Here is an 11,916-nt window from a genome sequence, read left to right as displayed (position 1 = left end):
AAAAAAAAAAAAAAAAAAAAAAACAGAGCTATGAATCAATAAATGATCATCAAAATCAAGTCATTAACCCTAACCGAAGCTAAACTGGATCATTTCTCAGAGATTAGCACGTTCAGAAAACGAAGATAATTCTAAAATCTACTCAAACCGCCGATGATTAGCAAATCTATAGGAAACGCATACTTACAGAAAGAGAAGATCCATGAGAAGAGGAATCAGTCGGCTTAAGGTGTTCGAGTAGAATCCTCTGTCTAAAAATTGCCTTCTCCATTGTTGCTCTCTCTCTCTCTCTCTCTCTCTCTCTCTCTGTGTCACTCTGGTTTGAGTGGTTTCTTTGTGGTTACTGAAAGCTGATGGGACTATAAATGGGCTCCGCCGGGTGTTTGGTAGAATGTGAACGAATCAGAGACGACCAAAGAAGTCAAAGAGCTACTTAACAATAACTTTTCATATAATCTCACTACGACCCCTCTAAGTTTTTGCAGTCACACTTTACTCCTCACTATTTTATAAAATTATAAAATGTTCAAAGGCTTGAGGATAAACTTCAAGACTACATTTTACATTTTTACTACCATTTCTCTACTTTTTCATTTTTGTAGTTCTTCGTTCCCCATTTTTTGCGTTTATAAAGTTTCACTTGTGGGCTTAGAATTTTTGGTTGGTTAATAAGCTATGGAAGTATTTCTATGCTTGGTAACATAGTTATTTTAATAGTCAATTTTAACTTGTTTGACCACTATTAGCTGTTTGACTTAGTTAAACAACACATATGAGTGATTGATTAATTAGTTTTTTGTAACAGTTTATTGCTCCAAAATACTAAAATTCAAAAAATCGCTCAAAGCAGGTTTTTTGAGAATGTCATTTGGCATGTAATCAACTATCAACTAATTTATTAAACATTTTCTATAATTAACTAATGCTATCAACTATTCAAATTCACTAACTCATTCAGCTAACAACTACAGAGTATTTACCAAGCATTCCTTTTATCTTTTGACTAACAAAATGAGTTAGACTCAAAGACATATAACTTCAAACAACTTAATTGTTGGTGAAGCATAATTCTCATACTAAAATGTCATTAATTCAATTCATCTCAATACCTTCTTAGTTGAGTTCGTAATACATAGTCTTTTTTGTATGATTTATCTTTTTTACATAAAAATATATATTTTTTTTCAATGTATATTTTCAAGTAATAAAAGTGACTGACATTTATTTTCCTTTTAAAAAAATGTAATAGAATGACTTTGTGCATACTTTCTAGGAATATTCCGTCCAATTTCCCAGCTCCAATTAAAATGCGTTAAAGTGCTTATATAGTGCGCTATGATGCATGCATGTAATATAATTTGCGTGTTTTATTTTTGAAGCAAAATTATCTTTTCCCACAAAGATTTTAATCTTCTTTTATTTTATTATTTTGCGTAATACGGATTCTATTACATTATAATATCTGTTCATCTATGTTTTCTTTTATTTTTTATTATTATTATTATTTCTTTTAATACAACATATGATTTTTGTTTCTGAAAATTTAATACAACATATTTATGATCTTATCGTTGTAAAATTAACTCAAATTTATATTCTTATTGATGTGAGGTTAATCCAAATTTTACTCAACATTTTTTTATATAAGATTTATATATAAATTTAGATCTTGACCATATATATTTTAAAAAAGTTTAGATATTAAATACTAATAGTCATTATTTGCAATTGACTTGATAAGAATTTTAAATTTAATCATTCATTATCCACTATGTCACCTTTTTTTTTTTTTGTTGTTGTTGTAAAATCTCACAACTAAAAGAAAAATAATTATATCATTAATAGTGGATTGATATTAAATCTAACATATTCCTATCTCCCATCAATGGTTTTGTTTTGACAATTGAATATAATACACTCAATAATCAAATTCTCGCTGAATTGTCTAAGGTGTGTGTAAAAAAAATATTTTTTTTGTAAGTCAAAATATCAAATAAGGAATTGATAAACAATAAAATTTAATGAAATATAGTAATATATCTTTTAACTCAAAAACTTTAAGAAAATAGATAAATTTTATAACGAATAATTATTGAATTTAAAACTATTATCATAAAAATATTGTCAAGATATAGTTAAATTAATAATTAACAATTAAATATCAATGACCTTGTGGTCTAGTGCCATGGAGTAGCTCAACCAAATGGGTAGTCATGGGTTCGCTTCCCGTGGCGGCTACGTTGTAACAAAGTCAATGTCACTTTAAAAAAATCAATTATTATCCAACACCATTTCTAACAAGCACATCACACAAATAATCTTTCTAATATTTTACTTTTCATGGGTGATAAGTGAACTATTATATATAAATAGAATTTACTAAGACTGTGTTTGGAAAGTTGGAAAATATTTTATGGAAAATGACTAATTTTTCATAAAACAATTTCATTTATTGTGTTTGGTTGCATTCTGGAAAACTGTTTTTGTGTGTTTGGTTCATTTTCCGAAAAATGAGTGGAAAATTAGTAGAAATGTATAACTATATATTTTTTTATTATTTTATTTAAAATATAAAAATATATAAACTAATAATATTTATTATAAATAATTTTAAAAAAAAAAAACTCGTTGCTCTTGTTTTCGACGAAAACCAGAGCCAGCGAACTGGGGGACGGCCTCTCTCGCACGAAGTCATTTTTCAAAAATATTGAATTATTTTTTTGTGGTCAACGAAAATCATTTTTCATTGACTACATTTTCTGAACGTTGCCAAACACAAAAACTCATAAAATAATTTTCGAAAATTATTTTCTGTGTTACCAAACACACCCTAAGTGACACCTTCAAATAGTGACAATGTTTTCCCTAATCGCCCAACAAATAAAAAATGGGAAGCCAACTCATTCACATTAACAAACTTCAAGGATTCTAACAACATTGTATTTAAAAAAAAAAAAACATTGTATAGACCAACCACGTTTACCTCATTTTCTAGCTACTTTACAATAGTTGTCGTCTTTTCGTGCTCCTTTGAACTTTCCTTTCATTTTCTTTACCTTCTTCTTTTGATTGACTGGTCAGCATAAAGCAGAAACAACATGGGAAATGACAAGAAGATGCTATGCAAAAACCATTATCTGCTCTCCCATTGCCATAACTGTCAATCTAAAAAGAAAAAGAAAAAGAAAAGAAAAGAAAAAAAAACAATATGTAACCACATGAATAAAGTATTCTTTGTAAAAATATTTGAATTTTAGAAAATAAATATTGTGTTAGTTAAAAACTCGACCACATACTTCACATGCATATCGTGATTCATGAAATTAGTAGTTGTATTGATTGGATATTATTTTTTTGATAATTCATGTTTTTCAATTTTGTCGAATTATATCATAAACTTCATTTGATCAGATAATTTTTGACTTAAAGCAAATCCATTGTCCATCATGGCCTCCATGTGTTCGATTCTTCACTTAATAACTACGTAGTAATATTTATGTGTTGTTTTTAACCATGAATTATATTTTTTTTTATACTAGCTAGCAGCCGCATATTGTAGGGTTTGAATCCTACCAATAACCAAAATATGAAGGTATGAATTTGATTTTGTTGTCGGCACTAATATATACGTTTTTGAGACTTACACAATTTACCTCTTCTAAGGTATAAGCATGTAAGAGACTCTTACGTTTGAAATTCAATTTGCTTGGAATTGCACGAGTAGCTCATAGTGTTATACCATTACACTATCCTATTGGATAGTGATATAGGACTCTTAGGGCAACCACAATAGTGATTTTTAATAAGGTCATGCTTATATGGAGGAGAGAGGGAGAGGAGAAAGAATAAACCAGATGTCTTTTGTCTCTAAAGTGGGACCCATAAAAAAAAAAAAGCAAAGTCTCCCCAAACCGAGTGAAAAGCACCACAAGAGCCTAGCCGGCGGGCGTGTACATTCCACGTGCCTGCTGGGCGCGTTAATCTTCATTTATTTTTTTTCAAATTTTGTTTTGTTTTGTTTGTTTTTCCTTTTTTTTTTTCTTTCCTTTCATCTTATCTTTCTTAGTCCCAAATACAAAAATTACAACTTTAAAATGCTCTTAAAATAAATATTTTACCTTTTATAAACAAATTTAAAGTTCAAACTTATAATCCTTTCCTTAGCCAGCAATGTAACGGTGTGACGGCACTCTCACTCCGCATATATCTCATAATTCGAAGACCAAGCTAATGGTTGGCAATGCACGCACACAGCGAACATGGTGCACACTTTACGCATGTCCCAACTAGGCATTGTCCTGTTCCGCCCATTAAATTAATATCCCAATAATTAGATAACTTATTAACAATTAAAAGAAAACAAGTTAAATATATACATTGTTATATTTAATTATATAATAACCTTAACCATGCTTTACAAATATTCTTGAGAATCAATTGGTTCCGTAATACGTTTCAAGAAGCAATCATTGTAGTTCCGAAATGTGTTGCTAAGTGGGTGAAACATGATTTTCGTATTAAAGAGTGTAAACAGAGTAAACCCTGCTTTGTAATATCCTATTTGAGAAAAGGATCACAAGACAGTACATTAACCTAAGTTGTCAATAGTTGACTGTCTCAAAGACCACAAGGAAGTAAATCATAATAAGTAGTCAATAGTTGTCCGTCTTAAGGACTACAATGAAGTAAATCGGCCTAAATTATTAATAGCTGACTGATTCAAGGACCACAATAAGGCCACCCAGGCCAACCAACCTAGGTTGTCATAGCTAATTGGTTCAAACAAAAAAAAATAGCCAATAAACTACTGTTATGTGGGTCAAATTTGAAACATTATGATTACTAAACTAATCAATTGACAAATTTAGATGTAAATTGTCCCAATAATAAACATTTAAACTAATAATTCATTACATTGAATTAAAGTCTAATAAAATATAAATAATAACCTACCAAAAAAGTAAAACATTTAATACACTATTGTGATAGTGAATTGGAAACTACATAACATCATCACTTTTTGTTTATTGATGGCTATGAATCAGTGAATTGCAGGCTTGAAACTGTCATGAATAATAAAATCTGAAAATTTTTATAGCTTAGATCAATTGGTCAATAAATTTATAAATTTAATTTTACTAACAGTGTATAGTTGACACTATAGACTAATGTAAAAGCATTTAGAAATTTGTCACCCACTAAATTTAGAGTGGTGAAGGAACACTTAAGTTGAGGTACAAATACTCGTAATTGAATTTATTACTTTTTATATGTTAATAATTAATACGGAGTAATATTATAGCGTAGAAATTTTGATTCGTTGGCATCCGTGATTCCGTGTTACCGTGTATAGAAAGTATATGCACTATTACGCCGCAAATTATATCGTGGATCATGGTGCACAATGCATTGTGGACCATGATCATAACTGATACTGTAATTGTGTTGAACGGATATTGCAGTTGTATTGAAAAGATACTGCACTTGTGTTGAAATGAAACTGCAGTTGCATGGAACAGAGGCCGTTCATCCGTTCAACACAGCTGCAGTATCTTTTCAACATAACTGCAATATCCGTTCAACACAACTGCATTTACAGATGAATGACACGGCATCTGTTCCGCACAACTGCAGTTTCTTTTCAACACAACTGCAGTATCATTTCAACACAATTACAATATCCTTTCAACACAACTGCAGTATCAACCATGACCCATAATACACAATGCATTGTGGACCATGGTCCGCAGTATAAGTACTGCTATTACACTTAATCTCGATCATTAAAAATTACTTTTAATCAAAAAAAAAAAAGGGGAAAAAAAAAGAAAAAAGAAAAAAGAGAAAGGAGTCAGATGCTCGTTCTCCGCAAACGCGCGGGAACCGAGAGCGTGCGAGACACGAGAATTAGCATGGTGAATAGCAGTTGACATTTACGAAAATGTCCTTGATGATTGGGCTGTCTGAACATCTTCTCGGTTCGTTGGTGTGTGTGTTCTCACGCACCCGCTAAAAAAGACCCGACGCCCACGCCTCCGAACGTGGCCTCTCGCTCTTTCTCTCTCTAAAACCTCCTCAATTCACCACTCCAGAGATCTTCGCTGCCTCACTGGATTCTCTCTCTCTCTCTCTACACATATATACATATATACAGCACGCGGGTGCTTGTATGTATTGGTCTCGGAATTGAGAGTTGACGGAAGTTCTGCGAATCTGGATCACAGGCAGGGGCAGGAGGAGGAGCAGCGTCCGCTGGAGGTGGTGGAAGAGCCGGCGATGGCGGACTCGGCGCCGAAATCTGATCAGCCGAGCTCGTCTTCGAGTTCATCTGAAGTCTCGGTGGCTTTGGAGAAGGGTAGTACCAGCGAAAATGGTGGACACGGACGTAGCAATGGCGGCGGTGATGAAGAAGTGGTCAGGTCAGAATCAGTTGGTGGTCCAACTTCCAATGGTGCGGCCATTGACTCTTCCGGTTAGTTTTGTTGTTTCTCTACGGTATTCTGCTTGTTTTCTGGAGTTTATGTGAACTGGAAATAGAAGAAAATAACTTACAATTAGCTGTCGATGTTACTCTGGCTTGTATGATATCAGCAGGTACTAATTTGCGCTTTGGTAGCTTGTCACTTACATAGTTATGGCCAATTGGCGACGAAAAGCCAAACCTTAGAAATTGAATCCTACCATTACATAGTTACATGCCATGCCTTCTTAATTATCATAATCCAAAAAACAAAAGAGGCTAAGTAATTCATTTATCCCCTACATTTTGTCTCGAAATCACTTGAGCCCTTAATACATAGTAAGCTGGTGATGCTGAATAAATATTATCAGTTCAGTTGATTTTAAGGCAAAATGTAAGGGCTAAATGACATATTTAGACTAATTTGGTGTGATTTTTAGAAATTAACAGTGACATGTAGGATGACTTGAGAGTCCACATGACATGCCACACCATGTTTGTTTTTGGTCAAATTCAGGCTCAGCTAATATTGCTATAAGAAGTTAATTTTGAGTATTTTGAAAATTGAAATTGAGGGATTGAAAGGTGCCATCACATGCTAGTTAGGTAGAAGCAAAATATATGAGAAATATTATTATGTTAATAATGATAGATTACAATAGATTGTATCTCTGTTTTTCTGTATATTAAACTATATAGAGATTCTATTTTTATAGGGACATTAGGCTAAACCCACTTTTACTAAGAATAGGAAACTAAGTAGAATAGGACTAAGGTTTCCTATTATTCAACATAGTATAAGAAAATCATCAAAGTTTGGCTAAAATTGTCATAAAGGACAAAGTTTTGGTGTATATATTCAGCATCTTTACCTCACTATATTCAGTAATGTGCCCTGATGAGGTAGTATTACTTTCTTTTGGAGAATGGTTAATAACAGTGGCATTACTTAGGTAAAATAGATAATTCTGTTTTGTATTTGCATTATGCATGGCTTTGTCTACTTTTAGAGCTTCAATCAAATAAGTATTGATAGATAGCAATATTCATAATGTAGTACATACCTAGAGAAACCACTGTCCAGTGTGAGTGCTCAATTTCCAACTGAATATGAATCAAATTTGAAACTTATGAATTGTGCTCTCTGAAAATAGCTACAACTATCTCAGGGACTCATGGTATGGAAATTTTAAAAGAAAATACAAAACCTTCTGAGATTTCAAGTCCCGATAAATCCAAGCCACCTTCTGGTAATCCTAAGTTGGGAAGATCAAAAACTGAGAGGCAGAAGCATAACATATGTGCTGAAGAAGCAGCAAAAATTTTTGACAACAAAATTCCTGTCCAGAAGAAGGTACAATTTTATAATGGTTTAATCCTATTATCTTTATTTTTATTGTTGGAAATATCCAACAGTTATAACTTATAAGACTATGGTGCACCATATCAATGCTGTTCAAACTTTAATACAATGATGTTCAAGTGATAACACTTTTATGTTCATATCATAATTGTAGTTACATTTCATTACCATAATTTTCAAATCACCATCTGAACATTATTGTAATATTATTTGGACATTTGTGTATTATCACATCAATGAAATGCGCACACCATTGCTCAGCTAATAATTTGCTGGAGGCAATGAAGTATAATTTGGATAGGGTCTATTCTGAATTTCAATTTAGATCTATTGTTGGAAATGCCTGGCTTGCATTTATTGGAGTTATTGTACTGCTGTTCTCCTTTTGCTGGTTTCTTCAATATTAATTTATGGAGAATGACATGCCTATATGATGCAAATCTGTTGCTTTGAATGGCCATGATGTGCTTACATTTTACTCTGTACTTAATTCCAATTTGTCAAGACTGTAGTTGATAAATACTGTTATTTTTTGCTTGCAATGGTGTTTATGACTTACTGCTACTCTCTTCTCAGCAATGCATTCTTTCAGTTCTGGGTTCAAGTCATAATTATTTTTAAAAGTTTGTGTATAGTAGATTCTATACAAATAATTGTGTTCACTATTGTTTCAAATGTTTCCATTGGTGGGCAGTGGAGGTGTCCGTTCATATAGAAGAAAAAAAGAAGAAAAGTGCCCCTTAGATTGTTTCACAGAACCTAGGTGTTAATTTGTGGCTTTGTTTTAACAGTGTTACTGACCTTTATCTTGATGTCTGCATTGTAATGATGTTGGGTGTCTCAGAGTTTGCCAGTGTTCTAAACATAATTACTTTATATTTTGGAAAAGAATTGCATTACATGTATGCAGACTAGATGGTAAAATATCTACTAAATCCTACATGCCTAGAATACGTGTTAAAGACTTGAAACACTGCAGCTCCAATTATTAACCAGAATAGCTACGGTCAAAGATGATGGAACTGTAGAATTTGAAATTCCGGGAGATATTAGAGTGATTGGAGATGAATCTGAAAATGTAAATACTGATGTCGAGGACGAATCTCTTGATGCAACGGAACTTCAGTATATTCCACCAATGCAGATTGTAATGCTTATTGTTGGAACACGTGGTGATGTGCAACCTTTTATTGCAATTGGCAAACGTTTGCAGGTATAATTTTTGAATGTGCATGTGTGTTCTTCTGTTTTGTACTTTTGCTGATAAACCTAAGTGATAGAACCTAATTCTCTGGCATATTATACTTCAGTAATTGGTAGTGACTTATTAATACAGGATTACGGTCATCGTGTAAGACTTGCAACTCATGCAAATTTCAAAGAATTTGTCCTGACTGCTGGGTTGGAATTCTATCCTCTTGGGGGCGATCCAAAAGTTCTGGCGGGATGTAAGTTTCCAATTTCCTCAGGAATAACCTTCCTGCATGATTGAAATCCACAGACCCCACCCCAAAAAAGAAACGTGGAAAAAGTTAGTGATTATGTATAAAGTTGTTCAAACATTATTTTTGTAATGTACTCCTTTTTTTTTTTTAATAGACATGGTTAAAAACAAAGGATTTTTGCCTTCTGGACCTTCAGAAATACCTGCTCAACGAAATCAAATGAAAGATATCATATACTCTTTGCTCCCAGCCTGCAAAGAACCTGATATGGATACAGGGGTCGCTTTCGATGCTGAAGCAATTATTGCTAACCCCCCTGCGTATGGTAAGGCTAGTAACTTGCACATCTTTGTACTTGCATTCTTTAAATTCAATATTTTGTTTGACTGTGACTTGACAATTAAGTAAGAATATCAACTTTGACACTTGGTCTTGATAGTTCACTTGATTGAATGTTTGGATGATCAGTATATATTGAATGGTATAAGTATTATAAGTGTAACAGTGGACATTTATTTGGAATGGCTGAAAAAGGAATGGGATTCATTAAATTTCAATCTGAGAAAGTAACTAATTTTTAACACTTAACTAGCACCAATAGTATATCTTAATATTTAAAAATTTTCTTTGGGATCCTGTAGCAAAGATAAGCTGTAGTTAGCCAGTTGCGTTACAGATATTTTGATTTGGATAGACTAACTAAAGTGCCAAAGACCTTGTAGTCTTGTAGCATTAGCATGTGACTCTAGGTATGAGGTCACAGGTTCAGTCCGAAACCCCCTTAGGTGTACCAAAGAAAAAAAAAAACGAGACCAACTAATGTCATCATTTACATTTCCTTACATAAAGCATTGTTGTAACACTAATATTTTGGCATTGATTACTAATTACAAGTGGGTTTAGTTGTTGTCAATATCATTTTACCTGATCCTGAACATCCAAATTTATGCTCTTAAGGATCATATAATGTTTTGCCTTTTGAATCAGAGTGATAAGGCACATTTCATCTGAAGGGTTATCCTTTGTTGGCTTGAAAAGTTTTACTTGTTTCCCAATATCATGCCTGCCCTACAATGTCTTGTACGATGTCTGTCAATTGTCAAATGAGCATATTTCTCATATTGCATTATTGAACAATAACCTCAGCTATTAACATGGGAAGGAAATTTCAGGGCATACACATGTTGCAGAGGCTCTGAAGATTCCAATTCATATATTTTTTACAATGCCATGGACGTAAGTCTTCTTAGGGTAATGGAGGCCTAGAAAGATCTTTAGTTGTTCACTTTTCCTTGTACCACTTTCTAAGTATCCTGATTATTGGATTGCTTCCTTCCTTTGTAATAAATTTAATCACATCTTTATGTGCTCTGGCAGGCCAACTAGTGAATTTCCTCATCCTTTGTCTCGTGTGAAGCAACCTTCCGGATATCGAGTGAGTTGATTAGTTGAATGTCTTTCCTTCTGCATCTTGAGACATGTTTGTATGAATTAACATTGCGACCTTGATGAAAACATTTTTTGTTCTCCTCTTGGAATAACATATGGATTATCTTCAAATCAAATTACCATATAATTTTGCTCTTTCATGTATTTTGCAGCTGTCGTATCAGATTGTTGATTCCTTGATTTGGCTAGGAATAAGGGATATGATAAATGATTTAAGGAAGAAAAAGCTGAAACTACGACCAGTCACATATTTAAGTGGTTCACAAGGCTCTGAATCTGATATTCCACATGGATATATTTGGAGTCCTCACCTTGTTCCTAAACCAAAAGGTGAAACATTTTGTTTTTTGGTGTGTGTTTATGTGGAAATGGTGTACCCCCACTTTCCCTTTCTCATTTTGTTAAGCAATTATGTGACCATCACATGATTCACAGCTGCATGTAAATTATCTTGTTTTAACTACTATTGTAGATTGGGGACCTAAGATTGATGTGGTGGGGTTTTGCTTCCTTGATCTTGCATCAAGTTATGAACCTCCAGAATCACTTGTGAGCTGGCTTAATGCGGGCCCAAAGCCAATCTATATTGGATTTGGTAGTCTTGTGAGTTTCCTGAATCCCACTTAAAATCTCTCTCCCTTCTCTCTGGAAGCATTGAGAAAAGAACTCACTAGTTTTTATATTGTAGAAGTACTTTTTAAAAAAATATGTTACTGTAATACTTCTATAAACTTATTTCTTCCATCTCAGCCTGTTCAAGAGCCAGAGAAAATGACTCAAACAATTGTAGATGCATTACAAAGAACTGGTCAGAGGGGGATCATTAATAAAGGCTGGGGTGGCCTTGGAAACTGTGAGTTCTTTTTTCGTTGATTGACTTGCTCTACTAGATTGTATGCTCTAAGGTTTCCTTTTTCATTTTTGTATGAATCTCTTGTGAGGTCGAGGATATTTTTCTCACCAATGCAGTTTTTCTTGCAGTGGCAGAACCAAAGGATTCTATATATCTGCTGGATAACTGTCCTCATGACTGGCTTTTCCCACAATGTTCTGCTGTGGTGAGCCTTTATTCTTAAGCTTAATTCCTTTAAATATATGTGAATGAATTGAAGATTGCAACCCCTCTGGTCAACATGAAAGACAGTAAGAAATAAGGCTCAAAGAACTTTAAATTAAAAAAAAAAAAAAAAAAAAAAAAA

The 11,916-nt window shown here is 33.2% G+C and overlaps 2 protein-coding genes across 3 annotated transcripts in view; one reads left to right on the top strand and one right to left on the bottom strand.

Annotated features, from left to right (window-relative positions):
* LOC116016926 (3-ketoacyl-CoA thiolase 2, peroxisomal-like) overlaps positions 1 to 346 on the bottom strand; it is a 4,565-nt gene extending 4,219 nt beyond the window's left edge. Inside the window, exon 1 of the mRNA XM_031257386.1 lies at positions 188 to 346. Within this exon, the coding sequence (XP_031113246.1) occupies positions 188 to 271 (84 nt within the window). The 5' untranslated portion in view covers positions 272 to 346. The remainder of the gene's footprint in view (positions 1 to 187) is intronic.
* A 5,657-nt stretch (positions 347 to 6,003) lies between these two features.
* LOC116016820 (sterol 3-beta-glucosyltransferase UGT80A2) overlaps positions 6,004 to 11,916 on the top strand; it is an 8,709-nt gene continuing 2,796 nt past the window's right edge. The window contains exons 1-11 of one of the 2 annotated variants that reach the window (XM_031257244.1): positions 6,004 to 6,451; positions 7,630 to 7,814; positions 8,803 to 9,036; positions 9,160 to 9,271; positions 9,423 to 9,593; positions 10,441 to 10,504; positions 10,646 to 10,703; positions 10,870 to 11,047; positions 11,190 to 11,320; positions 11,468 to 11,570; positions 11,699 to 11,775. In XM_031257244.1, the coding sequence (XP_031113104.1) occupies positions 6,277 to 6,451; positions 7,630 to 7,814; positions 8,803 to 9,036; positions 9,160 to 9,271; positions 9,423 to 9,593; positions 10,441 to 10,504; positions 10,646 to 10,703; positions 10,870 to 11,047; positions 11,190 to 11,320; positions 11,468 to 11,570; positions 11,699 to 11,775 (1,488 nt within the window). In that variant the 5' untranslated portion in view covers positions 6,004 to 6,276. Of the gene's footprint in view, positions 6,473 to 7,629; positions 7,815 to 8,802; positions 9,037 to 9,159; positions 9,272 to 9,422; positions 9,594 to 10,440; positions 10,505 to 10,645; positions 10,704 to 10,869; positions 11,048 to 11,189; positions 11,321 to 11,467; positions 11,571 to 11,698; positions 11,776 to 11,916 lie in introns of both variants that reach the window. The other variant, XM_031257243.1, reaches the window with a different exon arrangement.

The sequence above is a fragment of the Ipomoea triloba genome, chromosome 4, assembly GCF_003576645.1.
Source record: "Ipomoea triloba cultivar NCNSP0323 chromosome 4, ASM357664v1".
Taxonomy (NCBI): domain Eukaryota; kingdom Viridiplantae; phylum Streptophyta; class Magnoliopsida; order Solanales; family Convolvulaceae; genus Ipomoea; species Ipomoea triloba.
Note: the sequence above shows the minus strand (reverse complement) of the source record. Positions and strands in the feature narration are given on the sequence as shown.